General features: G+C 39.8%; 1 protein-coding gene and 1 long non-coding RNA gene across 2 annotated transcripts; both read left to right on the plus strand.

Annotated features, from left to right (window-relative positions):
• The first annotated feature begins 1,919 nt into the window (after positions 1–1,919).
• Positions 1,920–26,793, plus strand: LOC144342925 (uncharacterized). The gene is made up of 16 exons (XM_078005788.2): positions 1,920–2,037; positions 9,000–9,068; positions 9,183–9,664; positions 10,136–10,425; positions 10,842–11,043; positions 11,164–11,709; positions 12,042–12,617; positions 12,821–13,387; positions 13,718–14,369; positions 14,651–14,724; positions 14,753–14,861; positions 14,989–15,179; positions 15,315–15,911; positions 16,165–16,287; positions 23,210–23,383; positions 23,767–26,793. Exons 1-16 carry the CDS (start codon positions 2,031–2,033, stop codon positions 24,154–24,156), a joined length of 5,049 nt encoding a protein of 1,682 aa, XP_077861914.2. The 5' UTR covers positions 1,920–2,030; the 3' UTR covers positions 24,157–26,793.
• On the plus strand, positions 6,488–7,531 carry LOC146734373 (uncharacterized). Its single transcript, XR_014931583.1, has 2 exons — positions 6,488–6,875; positions 7,352–7,531. It is a non-coding gene; the product is annotated as an uncharacterized LOC146734373 (long non-coding RNA).
• Positions 26,794–27,587: the final 794 nt, after the last annotated feature.

Raw genomic sequence — 27,587 nt, forward strand, 5'->3', positions numbered from 1 at the left:
TGCCTCGAGGCATTCTCGATGTGGCTAAAGACTAGCTATTGAAATGTATTTCGTTGTGTGTGTCTATTTGACTGTAAAGCTGAAGTGACTTTCCCGGTCCGGTACCTCAAGCAGACGTGACATAGAGACATGACGAGAATTCCCCCTGACACGTGTTGGAGAACCCCAGACCAGAAGAATTTCCTCATGATACATCTTCGAGAATTTCCAACATTGACTGTTCATAAAAATCACAAAGATGGTTGAGGTTTGAAGTGAGCGAAAATTTCGAGTGTAACCTAAATTATCTTGAACAATAGCATTAATCTAAAAGACTTACGAAATGTACGTGTGACTTTAGCATATGGTGGTCGAGAAACCATAACATCAAACTGCACAAGATTATGATCGGTAACCAAATTTTGGCTGACTTTAACACCAGTTATTAGCTGAACAGATGCACGCGTTATCAGCAAACCGATTATATTATAAATAACATGGGTAGCAACTTCAACGTGTTGCAACAAATTTTGCCGAATTGAGTAAATACAATAACTGCAAAGAATCATGGGATTTATTACTGCCAAGATGAAACTTGAAATTGTCACCAATAAGTAGGAGTCCGGGTAACGGATTATTAATTTCCAGTAGAGAAGAAAATTCAACCAAGAAGAACTTTTTAGTCAACTTGTTTTTGTCGGATGCAGGTGGTCTATAATTAACGACAGTCCGTAGGAGTACACTTTGTAAACAAAAAGAAACGTCCACTCAAAAGTTTTAAAAGAATACGACTTCTTATTATCTAACTTGAGGCCAGGATCGCGACGTCCTCCTTCACGATGAGTACGTGGTTGCTGATAGAAATTGAATGCATAGACGGTCGCGTGGAAATCCGAAATTACAGGGTACTCGCGTCGCTTAATCCATGTCTCCGTAAGAAACACAAAATCCAATTTTTGTTTCAGTGAGTGTGGATGACAATAGTCCGATCTTTCCTGTCAGCTACCTCGCATTCCACAGCCCATTCATATTCAGTTTACACATATTTTTTGGAATTCTTCGAATGGGTACTAAAAAGACGCAAGGTTATCAATGTTAAAATACGAACCTAATGGTAGTTTAAGATGACGGTCAATGTGATTTTGTATGCCTAATTCCTCCTTTGGTGCAGCGAGGGTGGGTAAAAAACTTGATCTTCCGAGCTGCTTGCAATCCCGGGTGGTTTGACGTACGGGGGGAGAGTGTATAATAGGCCGGCTCAATGAGCTAATACCAGCAGCAGTCATTGCAGATACCAATCACGATTTTCACAAAAATCTAATGAGAAACACTAACTAGTAAAATCCTAATGTCACTAACACTGTCACTATAAGTTACAAAAAAACTCTGTTAAAAACTGGTAGCAGACGTTATAAAAACTCAAAAGACGAGGCAAAAATGCAAGTGGCAGCGGATCAGCAGCGCCACCAATTAGGTATTCCTACTTTTCGCGAAATGTTTCCCCTCCTACAAATCTTGTAGTAAAAATGTTGGACATATCTGCTTTTTGAGTTAAGGTCAGTGCTTCCACTGTGTCATTAAACCAAATTTACGAATAACTTAGTAATAATAAAATAAGCATTCTTTCAAGTCTATGAAGCAAGTTCATAAAAGGAGCTGCTTGTATGACACGTATCTGTCAAAGGGAAGTATGGCCATTACGTCAGCGTGTACCCACACAGACATTAGGTGACTGCGTGGATATTGACAGTGCAGTGCTTCAACCAATTTGAGTGAGAACACTGAATATACTCACTTTTACCGAGAACATTATTATTATTCAAATGATTTTGGAAATTCTGTATGACATATATATTCCTGGAAATGACATATATATTCCTGGAAAACGCTACTCCAACGTAGCCCATATATGGGCATCACGTGACATCCGTCTATGTTGCAACAGTGAATCTGTGTGTACCGCCATTATGGTCGAGCTTTATTCTTTAAATATATTCAAACTATGTTAACTGCGTCCAAGGAATCACTTTATTAACATAAGGATACTAAAGATGGCAGGTGAGACATTATTTTGTCAAATTCATTCATAATTGGTGAGTTTTATTTTGCACAGCAGGTTGAATTCCCGACGTATATTTTACTTTTGTGACAGTAAGGGAGCGGTCGCCGCGAAAAAATGTTGCGAGGCGTCGCCCCTCCAAGATCAAGCTGGAACCCTTTGTGGCAGCAAAATTTGCCCTTCAAACTGCAGGAAATAGCATTTCAGAGGGTCTGGATTTCAAAATTTTAGGAGGGAGAATGCCCCGGACCCCGATAGTAAGGTCCGTGCCTTTTGCGCGAGGTTGGTGAGCAGATCTCGCCCATCGATGCACAATTTCGTGCCGCCACATCTGTGTTTTAACCAATAAAGTCAAGTGTAAATAATGATTTAAGCTAACTCGGAATGTGCGTTTTGCGCGTGTCAAACCAGTAAAAACACTGGCGTCAACACAAAAACAAAACAGTCACTTTAGGCACACACTCACGAAAATTAGAATGAGATATTTCCGAGACTTTGACTCAAGGATTTGTACAAGAATACATTTTGTGCGAAGCTAAGTCAAAAAATAAAATTTCACCTTCCTAGAGTGCAGGTCTGACCGTGGAGTATGAACAAAGTCGGATCAAAGAGAAACGCTTTTTGCGAGGCCCGAAAATACTTATGTTGACCCAACTTCAGGAAATCAATGTATGAACTTGCTTGTTAGACTTGAATAATTGATGGACTTCTGAATCAATAAACTCCAAGATTCAGTAAATGTGAATGATTTATAGACATGTACATTTGAACGCTTGATGAACTAATTGTTGAAATATTTTGTAATACTGTAATAATGCATACTGTTGACGTAATAGAAGGATTGGCCTTGATTCAAAAACAATATAGTATGTTTGGGCAAACACTCAGAGTAGAATAAAATATGCCTGAATCTTGTTCTCAAATAGTTATTTAATTATAAGTCATGGCCACAATTTCAGGTTTTTGGCGTTGCAATGTCAATGGTAAGTTATGTTTGTCCATTTTTGCCATTTGACTGCATGTGTGATCTGTCCATCAAGTTTATGCAGAATTATAACCCTCCCCCCCAAATCACAAGAAAGTTAAAACTAAGTTAAGACTAATTTCTTGGCAACGAAAAAAGCAAACCAAAGTAGTAACTTTACCACATTGAAGCAGAATGGAATGGAATATGTAGGAGATTTTCAAAATTTATAGAAGAGTGTATTTAGCTGTTGCCATGTACGATGGGCGTGATTTTTTTAGATTGTTTCACTAGAGTGCAAGTGCGATACGCTGACACACAGACGACGGGTGGACAGACAGACGCACGGACAAACAGAATAGCGCAGACTAGCTGTGGCTTTCTAAATGAGCAAATTTTGAATTGTGTAAGATGAGCCATGTTAACATACACTACGTTCTTTGTCCACGACTTGTGTAAATTTCGTCACGTAATCCCTCATGGTAAAAGACCACCATCTACAAGACAATAGTTCATATACAAAAGATAGCTATCACGTTACACATTCTGTCAATAACATACTCGCGTAGTTCCAAGTAATTCATCTCATCTCGTTTGTAAAGGTTACTGTTCGCACACCCTAAAGAATGAGAATTCATTTATCAAATACTGTCGTGTTAGTCGGACGAGTTAGTTGAACAGCATTGCGAGAGGTTATCACCATAGAGATGGTTGATCCGAATGACTCCTTTTGCCTTCTAATGCAACAGTGAAGCTGTCTGTACCGCCATTTTGTTAGAGCTTTATTCTTTAAATATATTCAAACTATGTTAACTGCGTCCAAGGAATCACTTTATTAACGTAAGAATACTAAATATGGCAGGTGAGACATTATTTTGTCAAATTCATTCATAATTGGTGAGTTTTATTTTGCCCAGCAGGTTGAGTTCCCGGCGTATATTTTGCTTTTGTGACAGTAATTGCTATGTTGAAACGAACCGATGAGGTAAATTGCATGGCATACCTTCGGCAAACACGTTCTAACATGTGATATTATTATCTGCCCGTGTTGGCCCATAATTTGAAATGATAATATTCGCAGAAATTTACCAAACATTTAATGCAATCCAGTAAAAGCACTGGTGTCAACACAAAAAACAAAATATTCACTTTAGGCATATGAGATATTCTCGAGATTTTGACTCAAAAATTTGTACAAGAATACATTTTGCGCGAAACTAAAAAAAAAAAAATTACCTTCCGAGAGCGCAGCAGGTGTGACCTGCCTGCCAAGTTTGACCAAGAAAATCACAGAAAAGTTAATAAGCCGTTCCTTGCGAACGTTACCCAACGTCAAGATGACATTTCTGGGCATTGAAAAGATATATATAAAACATAACAACTTTGGGACCATACTCAAGCCGAGTGAATAGAATGAGATATATCCGAGGTTTTTACTCAAAGATTTGTAGGAGGAGATTCATTTGGCGCAAAGATTTTTAAAAATCAGTTGTTGAGCGATTTTATCGCCGAACTAAAGTGAAGGTGTGCCTGCCAAGTTTGAATGAAATCTGCCCGTCAAAAAAATAACAGAAAAATTAATACGTGAAAATGACACACAGACATTATAAGGGCAATCCAAGCTGTTCGCCAACAGACAGCCAGACCATGGTACATCCATGGCCAGACTAACACATAGTAGCGAAGACTAGCAGCTGATACTAGTAAGGTTCGCGTTCTCAATTTATGGCATTTGCGTGACGTAATCCTATGTGATAAAAAACCACCATGAACTAGCCATTAGTTCATACACAAAACGATAATATTTTGAATGCCACTGAATTGCTAAATGCAAATTTGTATAAAAGAAAATGGCATTGCAAATATATAATTAATTTTGTGTACTCATATACTTCCGATCTATGTCAAGTTTAAATAAATATATTAATAAACGCATATTTTGAAGAGACCCTATGAGAAAAAATAACCTATTAATCCTTTTAATATTCCACAAAAAATAAACTTAGCCACATTTTACGAAAATCACAGTACAATCTGTGATTGTAACAGAGCAATAGATATATTGATTGATTGATTGATTGGTATAGATGTTATTAATTGTTATTTTAAATTACATTTTATTGTTAAAGAAAAAACACAAATTATATTATAATTATGCATGAACAGTTAAATAGCTGATATAACATTTAGTCGAGGATTATTATGTGAATTGCAAAAATTGAGAATCAATATCCAGGCATGAGAATGTAATGGCATCAATGCAGTCAGGTGAGGCATTGAAGAAATTGTTTACATTGTCTCTGTGGAGTTCGAGCTCTACACACTTCTGTAATATATTATATATACTTAACTTTGCCTCTTTTAGCGTATGAGTTATACCACCATGTAGCATTGCTACAAACCGAGGCAATTTCGATATAATATATACAGTTACATATTGCGGTCTTGCCTCAACCTTGTTGTATTTGTATTTACTGCGAATTAATAGTAGATCTAATGGACTTTTGTATACATTGTACCAGCATGGCAATATACAATCCCTGTGTGTATTGAACAACAGCAACTGTAGCTATCACGTGACACATCCAATAACATACTTGCGTGATTCCACGTAATTCCGCGTCAGCTTTTCAATATACCTTTTCTGTAGAGCTTACTGGCCACAGTCCATAAAAAATGAAAATACATTGATCAAATATGATTGTTACAGACGAGTTAGTTGAACAGCATTGCGCGAGTTTATCACCATAGAGATGGTTGATCTCACTGACCCCTTTGACTTTCATTCACTTTATATACTTGGGAGTCTTAACCAGGTGTGTTCATACAATAGTAATATGTAACATGAAAGGTTTACTTTGTTTCTGCTCATTCAGATATTTTAGGTAATCTCTTGAATACTAAATACATTGTTTCTTACAACAGTTCGACAATTGGCTGTTCTTAAATAATGCCAATCCTCTCCAACACAAACAGATAACAAAACCGAAAATAACAAAACCACAATGTCGTGTCTAGTCGTGTACATAAATAGCTGAGGATATTATAGGTGATACATTGTTAATGCACAAGGAAAGCATCCAATAACTAATATAATTAATTGACAACCCAGACGAATTTTAGATTTTGGTTCTTATAACCTTTACACACTAGTTTAATTTGAATATTAAATTGCAATTCCTTAAAACATTTTTAAACAGAATTCTCCAAAGATGCAAGTTATCACCCATTGACGCATTCCTCAGCCTTACGCATTTGACACTTTTAAGGATGACAACCGCCGCATTTTGCCAAATACAAACAAAGAAAATACGTCTGGTTGTTGATGTTGAGTCAGTTGAATGGCTTTGTTACGACCATTCATCATTATATGTACTGGGGCATCAATGACCAATAAATACCCGTCTGTCTGACAATATTATTAATGCTTGTTATGGTTCTATGTTCCTAACCGTCCATAATTTTGTCTCGACATTTGTCATCAACCTAGGTTGGTTATTTGATTATGACAAAAACAAAGGCTAGTGCAATCTGATTAAAATCTGATGTAGTGTACGGGTTTTAATTATTTTGCCTATAAACTTATTTTAATTTTATTTTTTATTACTTTTGTTATTAATGCCCTTTTATTTTATTATTTTACTTTGATTTTGATTTTGTGATTTTTTTAATTCCGCCCTACCTACATCCGACCCGATGCCTATGTAACGAGATTTCAACGAGACCCACTATCGACGATTTTAGTCAACGAATCACAGACCTCCTTCTATAGCGCACATCATGATGTCACCGGGCGGAGTCGGGTGGCAAACACACTCAAATAAAATGGCGGATTATACCGACGTTAGCGACCGAGAATAACACGGTTTTTCGGTAAGTTTATTTAAGTCATTGTCAAATGCAACGAAAGTGATTTTTATGTTAATATTGTGGCTCGAATGGTTCGACTTTAGATCGTTATTTTGCATAGTTGTTCTGGGAGTGACGATTTTGTTTCCACCGTTTCGACCGAACACGAGTGTCTTTTTCCAGTCGCCTGCCCTGGAGACGGGTGATGTTTTGTTGACGATGGGGCCAACATCGTCTACGGTATTGAAGCCGTAGCTGTAAATATTCATCAAATTGTATCAACATTTTGTACATTATACAATAACTCTTTATTAAGTTAATTGAGCTGATTTGGACTGGAATAAAATATTTTTTATTGGAACACATCGCAATTGATCAGGAAATATTTTTTTGCTCCAATTTTTTGCGTCGATGCCGTGGGGCGGTGACCGTTATACAATTTAAAATCAGTTTGCATTGTTTACTATAGCTGTTTACTTATTTTTTTGCTTCCATTCTAGATAATTATGCTCAGTGATGTAAAATTGAAGCGATGACTGACTGAACGAACCTTGACTGGCGAAGATGTATCTGGAAGTGCACACATTTGTTGGAAGTGAAAAAAATATTCAATGTAATGACAAAAATTGTAAAATGCTGTGGAATTTCTTTTGCAAATAAAAATATACTAGCAATTTTCTATTAATGGTTCATCCAAGTGGGCGCAATATAATGTACAGAAAGATTGCCCGTAGAGTGTCGCTACACTGAAAAGTAAGCAACCGACAGCCTGTATAAAAGGGGGACTGTGATTGGCTGTTACTTACGTGAGATTTGAACGGGACTTGCATAGGCGTCGGATCAGATGTAGGTAGGGCGGAATTAAAAAAAAATCAAAATCAAAGTAAAATAATAAAATAAAAGGGCATTAATAACAAAAGTAATAAAAATAAAATTAAAATAAGTTTATAGCCAAAATAATTAAAGCCCGTACACTACATCAGATTTTAATCAGATTGAGTCTAGTGTAAAAATAGTGAAGTGTCACTGACTACATGTCATGCATCACAATGGTATGAGAGGGTTCAGTTTGAGGGCCGCACGTTATTTTATTGACCTAACGTCTATACCTACGGTGCATGATGCCCACGAAAATAAATTCATTATTTTGACAACTTATTTATCATTTTTATTTTATAAATTTAATTTTAAATCATTATGTAAAAGACTTGAATTTATCTACTGACGTACACATTTCACTACATTGCAATACAAATCAATATTCTATTTACAAATGAAAAAACACTAATTAAGGAAAACCCTGCTCCAGTATGCTATGACATAAGTGTGTACGATGAGTGAACTGGTCAAACTATATTTGAACTCGAAATGTAGCAAGGTCTTGTAAATCACATTTATGTCAATTATGAAGTCACTGGCTATTTTTCCCACGTCCTATTATTACATACAAACTAACATAAAACATGATTTGACTTTGGTATTTGTTTCTAAAATGTCGTGGACTGTGGTTGACATGCGGACAATTTGTGGTATGTTTGAGGTCCCTGTTGTAATGACGCAAACATACAATCATACATACATATGGCCTTACTTGTGCACTGCTTCGCGTGAGTGCAGTTAACTAGCATAATCATGTGTGTGTAAAATGTTTGACTACATATAGAATTGCTTTCTAATTGTTCATATACTGTAATACGTATCTACAATGTTGCCATATTGTACAATGTACTTACCATAAATTGATTAAATTACAATTAGCCTTTGTAACATTTTACCATTACTTTGTATTTAAATGACAGGGATTCCTATGTGGTACCATAGAATGGTTTTTGTCAGGTTTATTATGGATTATAAATTTATTGTAAATATGCCTTTGTTTAACAAAACGATTTGTTCCCAGTAACCATTAATATATCATATAGCAGCATGATTCAATGGCCTACAGGCAAAGCATTGTTGTTGCAGTTATATGTTGTATTGTGTTCACAAAGATGTGAATGGCAGAATACAACTGGTCATTTATTTAGTTACTGGTGCTTTCTGTCCAAACAAAAGTCTTGCTGTGTAGTCAAAGCGACTTCTCCAAAACTAGTTTACCATGACTAATTTATTTCTCTGATTATCTTTTGTAATTTGTTTTGCTCCTAGGATTTTCATCTTTAGGGTCTTTATCAGATGGTGTAGAACAACTTTTAGGACTAAAAAATAAATATTCTGGTAAGGGTAAGATTAAGATTATAATTATTATAAATTATTACAGAACTTACGAATGAAATATCACTATTATAATTGCTACTTCCATGTCTGTATATGTGTGTGTTTTCTATGCAGATACATATCAGAAGACCCACAAAAACATATTTGCTGATATCCACGCTGCACCATTCAGAGAGACGAGTGAAGAGGGTCCCGATTTAGGAAAGGCCTTTGAAAATGATTTTTTCACAAACAAATTGAATAATATTATATCTGATTACAAGAGCACAAAAAATGCTTCAGAATTTCTGTATAATATTTTGGCTTTTAAATCTGAACAAATTGATTTGGTCAGAGAAATTTCAGTGCATTTGGCTGAAGCAGAAATTCCCAAGTTGTTAGCTACAGAGGTGGAACAAACACTCAGGCAGGCACCTGAGATGACTGCTACGCAATGGAGCTTATTGTTTGATATCTATCTACTGATCGCTGAATTAGTCCGTAATATGGGTATCAGTGTCAAATTCATGAAACAGATTCGTGATAATGGATTCTTAAAAGAAACGGAGGCTTTGTTGAGTAGTCAGTATGTTTTTTCAAAACACCAGGAAAAAGAAGTAAGTTTTTACATCTTTATTTATTAGAAATTTGATTTAATAAGGATTCTAATCAATCAATCCTGATCCTAGTCACAGTATCAAGTAACAAATATACATTGAGATCTCAAATCTGGTGGCTGCAAATTATACAATAAGAGCTTGTTTTATGTGTATTTCATATCAATTGCAATATGGTTGTCATAATCTAACATGATACGATCTCTCACAACACGCGAAGGCGAGAATCGAACGTCTGTCGCAAAATCGAATGATTTGTTTTGTACATCAGTGTCAAATCCCTATCTTTAAAAAAGGAATATGGCGTTGAGATACCCTACTCCAAGAAAATCGAACATCATTAAATGTCTATACTACATTATTAAGCTTCGAAATAACAAAAAAATAGTCTATGGTCTATTTAGAGTGTAAAACCAAATCATACGCCTATTTACTAATGTATTCGTTGACTGAATTTGTTTGTTACCACAGGTGTACGCCCAAATAGTGGAATATGCCCTCCAGGTACTTTTCATCACCAATTTTTCACCACTCTTGCAACACGAATTCATTGGCAGTCATGATACATTGAAACGAATCACTGACAAGTATTGTAGTTCAACAGCTGAGAATGTGTCCAGAACAGCTGAATTAATAAAACCTGGTATAGCTGAACCAGGCAAAATCATTGATGAGCTATCAACAGGTTTATTGGGTCAAACTGCAGACTTTACATCTTTTTATTTACAAGCTAGTCGACTAACGAAGTCGCTTATGCAATGGTGAGCATTTTTTTTATTACATGTTACATAATCAAAGACAATTAACTGCCATTTACACGACAGACATAGTTTCCGATTTGTTAGAGTAGTACTGGCGAAAATTAATAGTACTCAAAATCTTTCTGTATTCATACCATTCCTTGCTCGATATATTATATATAGGCACGTAATGGTTAATTCTTTAATCCCTTCGAATCATCGACCCTGTTAGCAAGCAAATGTCGAAAATATTAAATTACCAAATATTTTAAAACGTCCCCGTCAACGCATTATCCCTGTATAAGTGTATATTATGTATGTTAAATCAATCAGTTGTATAATTACCTAATATATTTATTCTGAACTAGTATCAAATACAATACATTTTAATAGACAGTTTTATACACACTCGTCAATCAATGTACATGTAATTCCAGTGTCGAAAAGAGAACATTTGTGGATGTTATGATGACAGACGAACACACAGATGAGTGGGATTATATCAGATCAACACTCAACCGCCTCACTATGACTGCTAATGGCAATGAGGAATTCATATATTCGTTATGCAAACATGGTATCGTTAAAACGTTGTTTGATCTTCTGTCAAGACAGGATTTGTTACCAAACAAATCACAGGTAATAACAATCACATTGTAACATTATTGAATCATATCAACATTATTTAACACGTTGTATATGTATGATCTTTTATTGTTGCTTAACTTACTAGTTGTATTTGTTTTGGGTAATTTTCAGAGAGTCTGCTACTTGTTTAATCAGCTACTGAACTTGCTACAGACAATCTACAGTTCCAGAAGAGCAATGGTATCACTGCTCGATTATGCCTTTGAAGAAATCTTCTGGCAGTTATTTACCTCATCGTTAAATACCTATTTGCGGACTAAGTCAATATTTTTGCTAGCATTTCATTCGAAAGAAAATGGCTACAAAAATATCAAATCAGATTGTTTTCCGGCCACGCAAGAAAACACTGAAACCGTGACTGCTGTTAGGTATATCCAGAAATTCAGAGATGTTGATAACGTATTTGGGCCATTTCTCGTTGCATCTGGTTATGTACGCAGTGTATGTTCAAAGTTATCAGGTATTGTTGGGCCGTTTAATGTAATCCCTACAATATATGAAGACAAGTGGAATTCATTTTACACGTTGGTAATGTCTCTCGGAGTGAGTGTGATATACAGTAAGGATGTCATCGAGTGTCTGAAAAAACACAAGTATGAAAATATTATAAAAGCCTTCATGAAGGGTTCCGTTTGCCGATCAAACTCAGATAATAAGGTATGTTATGCCAAGCAATTATAATTGCGGATCGTGTGAGTTGTCAACTTGTTACGTATAATAAAACACTGATACATAACATTAGTAAAAGTGGAGAATGTAAATGTGTCGGCTAGTTCGCTCTGGCCCACTGATTTTATCCTCATATAGTGCAGTGAATTAAACAACCTTTTAACAAAGCTGTATTTGTTGATAATAGCAATTCAAATCAGTATTTCTCATCACGATGCTTGGTAATGTACAATATTGTATTAAACAAGTATATTTTTATTTTTTATTGTTTTTCCCCCTTTAAAATCTGCATACTAACATGACAATTATCTATATTACAGGAAGTGAGTAATGTAACATATAACATGACGGTATCCATACTCGATTTTGTTATGTGTGGCTACGGTGATTGCTTAGTAGACCATAAAGTATTACAATCGCTATACAAGTGTGCTAAACAAGATGGTGATCGTACCCTCTATTCAAAGCATGCAGCAATATCAGTTTTTGTTTTACTGTACCCTTCCTTACGAGGAAAACCAGGCATTACTTTTCCTGTAATCATTGACAGCTGTGATGTAACCGGCAGTTTCAGAACATTGAAATATATTCAGCGTTTTTTGAGTACCTATCCTGAACAGATAGGTCTAAATCTCGAAAAGCTAGGGGACTATATTGCTTCCCAAGATCCTCTGCTGTTTATAAAATCGGATTTAGAATTTTTAATCTATAATGACGTCATAGCTGAAGTGATACTCAATGTCAAACACAAGACCCCGCTTCTGTATTCCATTGCAACTCTAGCTGGTCATAGCCAGAGTCTATCTGCAATGTTCATGAATACCGACTATGAGATAATACGACTTCTAAATCGATTATTGTGTGACGAGAAATACAAGAAGAACTACACTTCAAAGGTAAGATTGTACATTGATAATCGTAACTGTCATTTATTTCATAATTTCTATTTTGTCTTTGAAAATATGGATATTTATTGACCAACATATTAAGCTTAACTTTTACAAATCGTTTCAATTAAATATATATATAATTCGATTGTAATTGCATCCTTGGCCTTGTTACATTTCTCATATTTATCCTGATTTTTGTTTATTTTTAGAATTCTGTTTTTATTAGTTTTCTTGGTGATGTCGTCAACACAGTAATTGAATTAGCGAAATTGGATTTAAATGTGAAGGGATTGTTAGAATTCAACTTTCACAAACATGTGATTCCATATTTGAGCGGGGAAATAGTTCAAGAGCCCGTCACAGTTACTCTATTGTGGGAACTGCTAGCAAGAATGTGGATTGGGTTAGGACACAAATGGCCTGATGACAGCGAAGTAACAGCGAACAACATTACAAATTCAATAACTAATACTCATAACTTAAAACACATTCTTGCAATCATGAATGGGAGCAGTAACCATGATGTTAAATCAGCAGTTCTTGAGATGCAAGATATTCCTACCTTGGTAAATAAGATTTGCAAAGAAACAAGACATTTTATATCAAAACTGAACTTTGTTTCACTTTCGACGCAAACTATTGGAAACACGATAATGGTACTTGATGCCATATTTTGCTTCAGTGATAATAATTTTGAGTTCAGCTTAGAAGTTCTTCTTAACCCGTATTTCGTGGCAGTAATGGAAATTTATCTTGAGCATTACCGAGAGAACGATGTAAGTGACAATATTATAATACAGTACACATAATAAATCTGCACGGTGTTTCCAGTTTTTATATCGTCCAATAACGGTTTATGGTGAAAAAATAGCTCATATGTTTATTGTATGACTTACTCATATTCATTTGTTCACATAAAAATCCTAGCCAATTCGAGCAAATGTCATGAACAAAAAAGATGGCCACACAACTCAGGGCGTTCATGTGAAATACAACACCATTGCGTCAACACAATACTAGACACGTACAATGTGGTGTTTTTCCAACAATAGTTCCTTTTGCAACACTACGCCTTTCAACACATGTTTTTTTTTTTCGTTTTTTAGAGGAAGCTAATCAATGTGTTTGAATGCATGCTTGGGATTCTGGCAGTTGCTGCCAAATACCCTCGCAATGAAACTCTGATAATAGGACATCCGTACATCGATGTACTAAAGAAAATGGTACAGTGTGATCATAAACACCTTAATTTGTTGTCATGCCTTGCTATGGGGCAGTTGAATTACCACACATCCATCAAAGAATGCATCAACAGCTTCGACAGTAGAAGATGCATATCTGTTGTTATTGAAATGTTAGAAATGTATACTTATGGGAAACTGCGTAGAGTGTGTATGTACGAAGCCTATCCTGATGTATTGCTGAAGTGTCTACTTCTATTCTCAAATCATGACAAAAACAAGCCTGGTGTATTATGGAGCTTTGAACAAATTGGTTTAGGTGACATAATTGATGTTGCCATGAGGGTTGTCAGTAATACTAATAGACATTTGAAAGATTGTGTAATCGGGTATACAACCGCCCTAGCATGGTCTCTGGCGTTAAATGAAAACAACATTGATGTTTTGAGGAGGGACACAACTCTTCTGAGTTCGCTTGAACTTTTGTGTGCTTCTTCTAATGATGAACTGCGACACTCAGTCTATTGTGCTCGACTACAAATAACTGGGGAACTGGCCGAAAATCAGAGACATGTAGGTTAGTAGTTACATGAATATCGTCCATGTGCCTCACAAAATACTGTGATATACTGCCTTCAGTCTTTCATTCTTCCAATGGTCGTACATTTGTTTTCTTTCTAGTTTAGAAATATTCTTGGAGTTGTGAAAGACTGAAGTTTAATTTGTTTAAACAAATTCTCATTACATGGCCACAGCATGACTAAATTATATAATTGCTTACTCATAACCTGGTGGTCAACTGTATTTATTCATTAAACAGATTTGTTTCCTATCATTGATTTGTATATTGTATTACAGATTGTTATGATTCTGTAATAGTTGCATCTGATATAGCAAAGGAAGAAGTTACACAAATCAAAACTTCACTGGAGGTTGGATGCTATCGTGTGGACTGTGTATACCTACCTATCTGAACCTCCTCCTAACATTATGGAGAAAATATGTGCATCAAATTTTATTATTTTTATCTTCAGCAAAGACACCATATATTCAAATGTATGTAGAACAGGTGAGAATCTATATAATAATAACATAATAAAAATAATGATGATGTGATTGTAATTGCACGAACATGTGTATTGTTAATGAAATAAGTAACAGTTCTGATTAATATCTAATTTGATTTGTCTTCAAAGCTGTCCATTATACGCGTAGAGTTGGAAAGGCTTACGTTGGTATATTCTGCAATGGTGTATTGCACCACGACAGCTGGCAACAAAGAGCAATCGTACCACAGAACAAGATGACACTGGACAAACCAGCTAAAGACATGTTTAAAGTTATAAGAAAAATAACTAATCAGCTGCCAAAAGTTAACCTTGCTCTGGTAAAGAAAACAGTTAATCACGTTTTTCATGTTATATGCATAGATATGTGCACGAATCTATGTTCTAATATGTTACCAATTACATTTTTGCAATGCATATTTTTATCTGACAAGCTTATGTTTTATTCTGTTAAGATTCCTGGTGCATATTGTGTTGAGACACAACTCATCGCTGAGTTCAATAAGTTTGCAAATAGCTGCGAAATAGGCGATGTCTTCATCCGGGACAACTTTGTGGGCAGTGTATTTGATGAACAAGGCGGCCATCTAGAAGTTCCGTCAGGAGAGGTTGTGATGTACATTCCGCCAGGTTCTATTGAATCTGGAGTGAAACAACCTGTGTACATGTATGTCAGTGAATACAAATATGGTGAAATTCATCCTGGTAAATCCGTCCTTACTCCAGTCGTAAATTGTGGTCCAGATGAAGCAACTTTCAAGAAAGATATCCTGTTAGCATGTCCACACTCAGCAGTGAAAGAAGAATCTTGGAAGTTTACTTCACTGAGAAGGGCAGCATGTGGTGTGTGGGAGAATTTACCAGAACGATCTGTGTTGGTTAACAGTGGATACGTCTTTTTATTTCTCAATCATTTCACACCATATTTGACTGAGGGGGAAGGGAGAGAGGATCAGAGCGCTGAACGCCGTATAAAAATTGGATTAAATGGCATCTTCTGTAAGGATACAAACTTCAAAATCAAGATAGGAGCCTGGAATGACGTTAATCAGGTGAATATACTAGTGTTCTCTATATTGTAGAGTGTTTGGTTTGTTAACATAGTAAAGCAGCTTTATATTCCAGTGACATACCTTTGTGCTTTAACATCCTGGTATGAAAGTATGTAAGGATTTCCAAATATTCTTAGAAATCTATATCAGGTACAGTCAAATTAAATCCTATGTCGATAGTGCTTTTTGTCAACTACATCTAACCAAATACCTAATAAATTTAAATATTGTCTATTTTTTTACTTTATTTCAGACACAAACTTCTTCGTGGACTGAATGTCGTCCTCTGCATATTTCTGCAAATGACACTGAACTTAGAATAGATATAAAGGACCTTGATGAAACATGGAAACAAAGAGGAGGAAATTCAATAAAGGTAGTTCAAATTTAGGCGAGGGTTCTCCGAACCCGCCTATTCACATAGTTCATACCCACCATAGACTCCGGTCAGTCAAAATGACTATTTTGAACTGTAGGCATTAATCAGCGATTCTGCCGGTGATGGAGAGATAGAATCCAGGTCAGGGGAAGCCCCATGACCTCAAGATTCTTTTACCCCTTACGTCACGAACCCACGTGACTGAGGCCACCTGGCAGCGCCACAGGTAGCCGTCCTTCACTCTGGTTCCTTTCTCTCCGCCTCGAGGACTTAGACCAACGCGACGGAAAGAGTGGGGAGGTTGGGGGGGACCCAGAGTCTATGGTGGGTATGAACTATGTGAATAGGCGGGTTCGGAGAACCCTCGCCTAAATTCACTACGTTCAATTACCCACCATAGACTTCGGTCAGTCAAAATGACTATTTTGAACTGTAGGCAGAGTCAGAAATCGATAGGTGGCGGGTTTTTCCGAGCAAACAGAAAAAAAGGAGAATGATGAAAGACTTTCCCCCAGTCCGGGATGAAAAACAAACCCAAAAACCTAAGTTAAGACCCAAGAAGGGTGGTGTCTTATCTTGCCTGTGCTGTCCCAGAAGCAAGAAGCCAATGCTGCTGTGGTGACAGGGTTCGGTGTGCCCGAGAAAGCTAGACCCAAGCCGAACTCGGGGGTGATAAGCTTGAAGTAGGACCGAAACAGTTCGCATGAGGGCATAGGTCGACAGAAGCGAAACCTGGGAGCTTCCAGGAAGTGCTAGTGGAACAGACAATCTGCCCGCAAAAATGCAGAGACTGACGTATCGCCTATGCACAGAGGCCCCTGCAGTCGTTCGGGCTGGGTCAGCAAACAAGGCCTGACCCGCTACGACGGGGCCTAACCTGAAGAGACCCTGCTCAATGGATTGGGTGTCTCCTAGGTAGTAGTTGATGAAGACGTTCTGCGTTCTCCAGAAGCCTGCCCTCAGAATGTGTTTGAGGGGGGGCACCTGACGCTAGCGCTAGTGAGTTAGCAATCACACGGACCTCATGTTCTTGTACTTGGTGTCTCTGCAAGGTCTGTGTTGAGGAGGATAGTGTATTATAGACCTCCAGTACAGTCGCAGTAATCCACCTGGGGATGGAAGTCGGGGAAACCGGCTTATCCCACTTGTCAGGGCCGTAACGCAAAAAACATGTGTTTGGTTCCCCATCTAGAAAACCTGGTACGGTTCTCGTAGCAACTCAGTGCTCGGACCGGGCAGAGAAGCAATTCCTCCTGATCCTCCAGACTGACAATATTTGCCAGCCGGGGGATGACAATCGGTTGAGGATCGTGTCCTGGGATTTGGTTCTTGGCGAGAACCCGATTCGTGTCTTAGTACAACTTGATCGCCCATGAAAGCGGCACAACCGTCCGCAAAGGATAGTGCGCGCCTAGCTTTGACCGGCGCCTACCTGAGGTGAGGGCCAGTAGGAAGACTATTTTCCACATCAAAAAATTGAGTGGTGCTGATTGGAGAGGCTCAAAAGGCAGTCTGCTTAGAGCAGACAATACAGCCGACGAGTCCCAGTTGGGCGGCTCCCTTGTATGGGGTCTTGGCGTCTGGAAAGCAGTAAATAGTCTCCTAAAAATAGGACAATCGGCTAGTCTTGTTCCCGTACGTTTGAATGGTGGGGCACAAGGCCGACCTGTAGCCAACGATCGCTGCGTAGGACAAACGCACTTCATCAAACAGGTGGACGAAGGAGCCTGCTACCTGGCCAATAGAGGGATGGTATCGATCAATCTCCCTTCCGCTACACTAACCAGTGTATGCTCGCAGCCTAGAAAAGTAGGCTGCATTGGTGGAATCCCTGTTCGCCCTGGCTAGGACGTTGGCAGCCCGCTCAGATAAAGCTTTCGTATGTGCGGGTCTAATGAGAGCCTCTATGCGGGTAAGTGATACCCGCTGGGCTCGTGGTAGTGCGCCGTCTGGTTGGGACGGCATGTCCGGTAAGTCCGGAAGCACTGCTGGTGTTTCGACTATCGTTTCCGACAGAAGTGGAAACTAGGCCCTGTTTGGCCAGTTGGGTGCGACCAATGATAATATGCAGGTGTGCACCTGTCGAAGTCTTCTCCGGTGCCCGGTGGACTAGCGGGAAGGGAGGAAAAGCGTACACAACTAAGTGGGTCTGTGGGGTAGCAAAGCGACCCTGGCCCAGGCTCCTGGAGTCAGCAGGAGTGTTACGTACATCGGGAGCTTGGTGTTCCGGGGTGCGACCGTCTACAGCCGAAACAGCCTGGAGGCTACCCACTGGGGTATCAGCCACTCCATGTTCTGGAGACGGAGTCGCCCTGAAAGGGCGTCGCCAGACTGTTCCTCACCCCTGGAAGGTGGTGTGCGGTTAGCTCCACATTGTATTCCAGGCACCAAAGGAGGATTTTGCTCCGCTAGGACTGACAACGATGGGGAATGCGTCCCCCCTCCTTCTTGAAGGAGACCACCGCTGCGGTGTCTGTGCGGAGCAGGACTCTGTGGTCTCGAACTACGGGTAGAAAGCGTGGTAGTGCTAAGTACACTGCTCACAGTTCGAGTCGGTTGATATGGTGGTCCCAAAACTATGCAGGAGCCATATTCTTGGGCTTGTTCGTCCAATAGATGCGCTACCCAACCCTGGGGGAGGCATCTGTTACCAGAGTCATACCTGTGGCGAGCGGGTCCAAGGGGGCCCTTCTGCCCGAGGTTGGTCAGTAACGACCACCAGGGCAGGGCTTCCTTCACTTGGTCCGAGATCGAAACCCGCCTATCTAGTTCCCATAGGAGAGCTCGGCGTTATAACAAGCGTTATACCGGAAGGCTGCGTAGTGCGGCCTGGGGAACGACCCTTCGAACCGAGGTCATCATTCTGATGATCCGCATTAGTTCACGGAGGGACACCGAGGGAACGCTGACTAGGCATTCGGCTAGGCTGCTTAGCGCTAAGCAATATGCTTGAAATAGCTAAGCCAAGCTTACCTCTGTGTCAAAACTTCATGCCCAGGGACACCAACTGCGCGTTGGCTCGAGGTGGGACTTGTCGATTTACTAACGAGCCCAACTGGTGAAGTAAATCCTGTGTTAGCCTGATGCATTTGGCTATTACCACTTGCCCGGGTTGTTGGTAACCAGTAGTCTGGGTACCGATTGAGGTGTACCGACATCTGGTGAAGCAGCAGCACTACCTGTTTCATCCCTCTGGTGAACAAGTAGGGCGCTGTGCCTAACCCGAACGGGGGGGGGGCACCGAAGTTCGAATACTTGGCAACTCGCTAGGTGCATCAGTACGTGCAGGTAGGCCCCGCTTAAGTCTAGCGGGGCTAGCCAATCAAAACGGTGGATGGAGAGAAGAACCCTGAATGGTGTCTCCATGTGGAACCGATCGAGGGGCACGTACTGATTCAGTCTGTCTAGGTCCAAAACTGGACGTCTGCCACTTGTAGATTGGTACTAGGAACACATTTGGGTAGAAGCCTGGACTTAGTTCCGGCTGATGTACCCTGTGTATGGCGTCTTTCCCCAGCAAACTGCTACTTCCTGTCTGATTGCTTCCGCCTTGCGGGAGTCCCCTGGCAGTTCCCAACAGGGGAGACACTGATGGGGGAAATGGAGATTTCAGCGGTATGCCGTAAACGGATGTCACCACCTGGAAAGGTCCAGGTATCGATCACCCTCCGTCTCCAAACCGGACTACACCGGTGCAATCTGTGTACGACAAGGATGTGTGGCCATGTGTTCGGCAGTTGCGAGGGGGGGTGCTCCCTTCCCCCATGAGGTGAGTTCCCCAAGGCCTGAAGTAGTCACTAAGTTGTGACCTGGCCACTCACCGAACACGTGCCTGTCCCCCCCCCCCCCCCCGGTTGCAGAGGTGAGCGTCAAACATGCTTCCCCTGCTGCCGGGTAGACATCCGCCCAGAGAGGGTGAGGAGCCACCACCTGGCTCTTACCTCCCTGGGGGCGCGCCACTACCCTTCCCTCCCATGGAAGGGTATAAGCGCTTGCCTCCTGGCTGACTCTGGCTAGCGGACAACGCCCTAGGGCGTTGTGTTTTCTGTGCTTGGGGTGCCCTCCGCATGCCCATGGCAGGACCAACTGGCTAGCGGATTCGATCTGAACCCTCTGATTCATTGCACTCCAAAGCTCCGAGACTGTACCCACCATTCCCTGAACAAAGATGGTGGAGGGTGTCCAGTCTGCGTCACTGAGGTGGGGACGTACACCGGCTCAGCTTGTCGCCGAAAACACGTGCGTCTAAGGCCGCGTCTCGTAGCACAGTAGTGGCCCTGGCCAAGCGAGCCAGGCAACACTAGGGGGTGTCGCACGTAGATGTGCAATGGCCCACCAGTAAAAATGTTGCCTGGTCTAGGAGGCTGGTGCGTTCTGCCTCCAAGGACACCAGAGTGCTGGGCATGCATAATAATGCGCTCAAGCAACTCTGCCCTCAGGGCTAGATGGGTCATCCTCAATTGGCAAAGACACCCATGGAACGCGGCTATCCCCCTTTGCCCGGTTTGCCAAATTCATGGTACCGGGGTCTGGGGAAGGAGCCTTGGAATCCGGTTGGGGGCGTTTTGGTCTCATCCCACGCTATGGGGTCTGATCCCGAAACACACCGACCGGGTAGCGTTTGGTCCAGTGGGAAGTGTTGCCTAACGCTATCCCCACCCGGGGGCCTTAAGCATTACATCCTCCGCGGCTGACCAACGCCGCCCATCAACACCGTTTGCGTGCTCTGCGACCCACTCCGCACTCAGACAGACAGGGGAGAGATGTGCCGACGGGGTTGCTTTGGATCCCGACGCCCGTGATCCCATAAGTGTTGAAGTAAGCTTAGGTGGTCGCTTTAGGATCAAGGGTGGGGGTATATACATCGTATCACTGGGATCGATGATACTCCGCCTCACCCCAAAAGCGTGGCTCACCGAGTCATACAGATGGAAGACTCTGAGGGACCGCCCGGAGTACCGACTGTATCCAACGCGAGCGAACTGCGTCTCCTTTAACTTAAAATATGTGAGAGGGAGCGTGTTCAACTGTGCGTCTCATGACAGGGTTGGTTCCCTCTGGGGACGCCCGTGGGTCGGTAAGAAAGGAGTCAAAACCCACAGCGGGGACCAGACACAAGGATTAATTCGTTACCGTTGTACCGTTACCGCGTGACGAACCCTAGCTGGCTGAAAGTGGGGGGGGGTCAACGCGTGCCCTGCCCTGAAAGCCCTGCCCCGAGATCGGAGACTTGGCTGCCAGCACCCCGTTGGCAATCAGTGCCTGCGGATCCAGAGAAGGACCGGTGCAATTAGCCTGAGCTTCGGCCACCCCCCAAAATAGTGGGAGAGCCGTGACTGGGAACAGGGGTTCCCCGGAAGAGACGTGTTTGAATGCAAACATGCTTTCGTGTCTCTTCCTGCTTGCCCACCGAAGGGACACAGTGGAGACAGCTCGCTCCAACTGCGTCTGATCTACCCGGCCTGCCAGGGACGCAATTGCCTTGACAGTCCTTCGACCAAAGCCCTCAACTCGGAGGCAAACCCAGTGCCGTGCAAGGAAGGGTCCACAAAGAGACCCGCAACGGGCCCCATAGGAGGAAAGCCTCCAGGGGCACAGCCTCGCTGCAGCCGGTAAAATCGGGTAAACCACCGCCTGGAAAAAACAGACTGTGAGGATGCCCTCCGATCAGCGGGAGAGACCGAGAAAAATGTCGGTACCTCCACCGTCGGGCCTGTTACTCGACGTCCCGGTACATGAAGTACCGGTAGCCGAGCGTGAGGACTTTCCACTCATGCAAAACACGCAACTCACTTTAATCGATTTGTTTACTGGACGCGCGACCTTGCTGTGACGTGGTCAGTCTCAGCGATTTTGATAGCTCTGAAAGAAAATCTCAGGCCTCAGAACTCCAGTGCAAAAAACACGCTTTCATGCAAAAACCCCGAAACCCGCACGTAGCTACGACAAAGTATCTCGGATGCGGGTTCTATGCTGGTAAATTCTGAATATAACCACTGCACGGTCGACTCGAAACACGAGGAGACCGGAAAGAAAACGGTGCTGTCATTACATCTATATATTGCTAAATACATTAAAAATAAAAGACGACATGCATGAGGGAAACGAATTACAGTTGTAAAAGGTGCTGCCATGAAATCAACATGTGACTACGTAGTGGCACCGGATTTTGATTTCTTTGCTATGAAAAATACTACACACAAAGGGGAAAACGACATGAGGGTAAAAATGACAAGGAAAACTTATCCTACCAGCTACCATGTCGGATGCCGAGCAGCGGCAACAACCCAAGCTATAAATCCGGACAGGGAAAAAAAAAAAGCAGGCGATCCAGCAGAGCTCGCTAGATTTCATCTCCACTCGAGGCGGAGAGAAATTAAGAGAAGGACGGCTACCTGTGGCGCTGCCAGGTGGCCTCGGTCACATGGGTTTGTGACGTAAGGGGTAAAAGAATCTTGAGGTCATGGGGCTTCCCCTGACCTGGATTCTATCTCTCCGTCACCGGCAGAATCGCTGATTAATGCCTACAGTTCAAAATAGTCATTTTGACTGACCGGAGTCTATGGTGGGTAATTGAACGTAGTGAATTTAACTGTTAGTTTCTGGTTGTTTTCTTCAATAAAACTCCCAGTGTGTGCATAGTAAATTATATTTCCCATAGAGATTTGACATGTTTGGTTTAATTTAACTCTCCTCCTATTTTCCCTCCTTTGATATTCTCTCCTCTGATTTCTCCTCCCCGCTTTCCCTTTTCCTTGTTTTACATAAGACAATTTAAAAATGTTATACATATTGTCCATATTTGGTTAATAAACTTCAAATACTTTTATTCCAATCAGTTCACATGACTTTCTCCCTGAACTCTCATGGTGAATGGCCTCATGAATATGAAATGTATAGTCTGATTGAATCTTTTCAGATTATTAGAGTAGCTGATATAAGTTCCAGTGAGGAAGTACACGAGACTTATACATTCCAATATATCAAACCTGGTGAAAAGCCTGATGACTTCTACTGTGTAGTGACTGCAACTTTAGAGAATTCCAAGTATGAAAAAGAAATAGAACTTGATGTTTCAAGGTCTGCTGATACAGTAAGTGATAACAATTACTCCAGGAAATTCTGATTCTGATAAAAAATCATTTTCTAATGAAAGATGCAGTCTTTGCTACCAAATGGTAAAGCAGTTCAGTCTACAGTTGAAAATATGTTCAGATAACAATTTCATCACGACTGTGAATTTCATGTTGACACTGTAAAACAACATAAAGCGATGAGTAATGTTGTAACAGTTAAACAGTATTAACAATTATATACCATAATGAGGATGGGCAATTGTAGTTATATAGTTTAAAGGTTCTGGTAGCACCTACCATCACAAAAGCAACACAGACTTTTTCAGAAACTATCAAAGTAGAAATAATAGTATATTACAAACATAGTTATTTGTGACATTTGAATATGTTCAATTATTAGCATACTGTGAAAGCCGAAGATTATACTACCAAGAGCAATGAAGAAATATTTCGAGCTCTTAATCCAAAATGGAAACCACTAGACCACCAGATATCTGCCGCACTTTGGAGGAAGTTATGTGAAAACCTTGACGTAGATCGAAGTGGGATAACAGACTGGAAGGCTATAGCATATAAATTGGAGCTTAATCATGACCAAGTATGCAATCTGAATAATTCTGACAGTCCAACAAGCAACTTGCTGTTGTTCTATTTTGGTCTGTCTCGTATCAGAGGGTGGCCCTTAATACATGCACTAGAAGGTTTGGCACATATGTGTGATAACGTCAAAAATCATGAGGCTCGGGATGATATTAACAACTACATTACCATCCGGGGCAATGGTAACTAATGGCAACAGTAAAATCGTAGCTCAATCAGGTCATTTACTTATATTTGTTGTTTGCTTATATTACAGCCTCGGATTTTATGAGCACCTACCGACATATTCAGTGAATTTTATATTGCACCACTTTGACGACATTCTGTATAAGAAATTGTCAGAAAATGACCTTAAATTATTATATGAATTTGTTAAAAGGGAATTTTCCTAATTATTCTACCATGACCAAGAACCACTGAACTAAGATTTTATCAGACATCAGAATTATTATAATTCGTTTTATATATTATGACATCTCAGTGTAATAATTGTCCAGACCTCCATAGTATGTCATAGAAATTCAGGCAATCTGATTGGTCCATGCAAGCACATAAAACTGTTGACATTATGCTGACTACCATAAAAAGCGTCAATATCTCATTATGGTGGTTTACAGATAAATACCCATGTAATATAAGGCAGCATGTATTTGAGGTGTCATTTAAAATCCTCTGAACCTCCAATTCTTATTGCTGGTATCTTCTAAACTCAGTTTTGAACCAAACAAACCTGTTCTTGTTGACACGGTGTCGCCAACAGCTGTTATAGCAAACCAAAACCCGTATCCGTAAACTGTAATCATAGACCTTAGAAAGGTCTATGATTTAATGATTGAAATGAAATGTAGCCTTCCCCCAATTCAGACTGATAAAGGACATTTACGTGCACATATTTTCTCTAATTAGTGAATCCATTAACCGTTAATAGGCAATCCCTTTAAATGAATTTTAATTCTAATTAATTTTATTTAGTAATTAATTATGCTATGATAAAACTATTATTTCTAGTTGTTTAGATGAATTGTAGATTAGCTGTATAACATTCTTTAATGTAATTACTAATTGCAGTGTGTAATATTTCGGATGTAAAACATTCTTATGTAACTTATCAGTAATACTTTCTGTAATGATGGTATGACCCTTAAGGTCAATGACCGAAGCATATGCATAATTATGTCAAGATGGCTACCTAGTATTCAACAGTGGTTTAACCACGCTATTTAAGTTGTAATGCCTGTCATTTCATAACCCCTCAAGTTTAAAAATCACTTTTTTGGAGAATATTCAAACACCACAGTGTGTCTTATTGTGTTACTGACAAAAGTTAAAAACACACACAGTCATTAAAAATTTTGCATGAAAATGAGGTATTTTTCTGTATGAAGCTGATATGCACTAACTTTATAAACACACTATTCAACCAATCAGTATCATTGTTTTATGTAAAATATTAAACACAAACTACATCTGTTATCTGCTTCATTATAAACCATATTATATATTATCGGTGCTGATAGTATTTTTTTTTTAAATATGAACTAACAAATAAGGCTAAAAATGAATATTGAGTTATACATTTATTTGGATATTGCAGTGCATTTTAAATATTTTAAATATTTTTGTTTCCAAGTGAACAGTATTGTAATAGCTGCGCATGTGTACATTTTCTTGTGTCACCTACATAGCGTGCATTCATACAAACACAATATGGCGGAAAGGGATGACTTGTCATATTTAGTATGTCTTCTGATACAAGCCTGCAAATACGTCCAGTATATGCAACTCATCGTCTGCCTGCACGGTGTTGTTCGAACATTCCTCCCTCCACAACCACAACACTATTACCAGGCTCTATGGTCGCAAGGCTGGTAAAGCATAATAACATAATGATTTACCATTTCAATTGCGACTAAGAACGAACACATCAGAATCTGAACTAAGTATAGCTTGAATAGCTTTGGTCTGAATATCTGTGAGTTGTATGATGTCTTGATATCGTCGCAGTATTGCCCCAACATCAAAGCCAACAAAGCTTTCACTGTGCGCTGCCATATTTGCTTTGATATCTTGGCCAAGCGCGTTGATGAAAGAAGCAATCTAATTGGCTGTTGATAAACTGAACTGTGGGGGCACTGTCACATACACATAGCTCTAATGAAATAATTCAAGGAGTGCTTTGCTGGAACATTCACCTTTAAAATTTAAGATGATGCAACTGCATATCCTGCATCATATACATGCAGACTGGCCATCTATAAATTGGTTGATAAGGCACATTATGTTTCGGTGGGATTCGTCATGTACGCATGCGTAGTTATGATGACACTTGTTTTCATCTTCAAGAAAATGTCATATTTTAAATGATCAAGTAATTATAAGATAATGTTATGCAAATAGTATGCATGTTATGCAAATGGTATGGTATGAAGTTAAGATCCAACAACTTTTCTGAGTGTTTATTGCATTTTGTAATTATAAATATTATAATAGCACAGTAAATGAAACTATAGTCTGTTTCACATTTAGCGTGTCTAAGACATGCCAAAATTGTACGTGTATGCAGCACAAAAATTTACTAGGGGCATGGTCATTCTAAAAAAAATTGTGAAACCAGCTTCTCAATGTTGTAGGTCATTCTTAACCACTATGAACTGTGCGTATTTGTATATCATACATGTAGTATGCATAAAGTAACAAAATAATGAAATTAAATTTTATTGAAAATTAATGATTTCCTGTAAACTTTCACATCAGAATTTATCATGTTTTGTCTTTAGCAAAAAATAGTAGTGAAAATTATGTAGATTAAATATACGCTTGACATGAATTTGTGTGTGGGTTTATTCTGTGTGTATTTGGATCAGGTGCAGCCAACAAGCAATAAATTGAAATAGTCAATTCTTTGGGACAAAATTTATTTTATTGGCCTTTTGAAGTATGCTAATTAATATAAAGGAAAGTGGGAAATTAAAAGCTGTTCATAAGCTACCCTAAACCTGAACAAAATTGTCTTCCCCTCCTGCTGACCAAATTCATCTTTCTCCTGCCCTCATTGGAAAACATTTTTTTGCCAACTCCCCTACTGCCAACTTGCCCTCCTGTTGAACAAATTAATATTTCCCCTCCCCTCATTAAAAAAACACTTCCCACATTTAGCAGATGTTATTTCCCCCAATGCATTTTTTTATTATACCCTGCCCTAAAGGCTGTTTTGCCCACCCTGCGATATTTTTTTATGTAAGTACCCTTCCCACTAAAAAATTTTCCCTATTCATGCATTTTTTTAGAAATCTGCCCTGCCCACTGGGGGTACTTTTATTTCCCGCCCCCTACAAAAAATAGCAAAAATCTTCTGCCCTCAACAAAAATCTCTTGGAATGGCTTTTCCGAAAAACAGCTCCATTGGCTGCACCTGTTGGATGTTCTAATCTTGGTGTTTTTCCAGTGATTTCTCTAGGTGCAATCCAAATACAGTAGATGTGTCTTGTTGGCCAACTTGTTAGTTTGTTTCATGTGGTTGATTACTGGCACGTTGATTTCCCATCAGGCCATTAGCCAGGAATTTGCAACTGCCAGTCCAAAACAATTTAACTTCATGAAAATGTAGATGGTTTTGGATAT

Source organism: Saccoglossus kowalevskii, chromosome 14, assembly GCF_978046115.1.
Source record: "Saccoglossus kowalevskii chromosome 14, keSacKowa6.1, whole genome shotgun sequence".
NCBI classification, from domain to species: domain Eukaryota; kingdom Metazoa; phylum Hemichordata; class Enteropneusta; family Harrimaniidae; genus Saccoglossus; species Saccoglossus kowalevskii.

Coding starts and splice junctions, on each gene's coding strand:
- LOC144342925 (XM_078005788.2), top strand. Junction 9,665..10,135: donor CAAAACACCAGGAAAAAGAA/GTAAGTTTTTAC, acceptor TTGTTACCACAG/GTGTACGCCCAAATAGTGGA. Junction 14,370..14,650: donor CGAAAATCAGAGACATGTAG/GTTAGTAGTTAC, acceptor ATTGTATTACAG/ATTGTTATGATTCTGTAATA.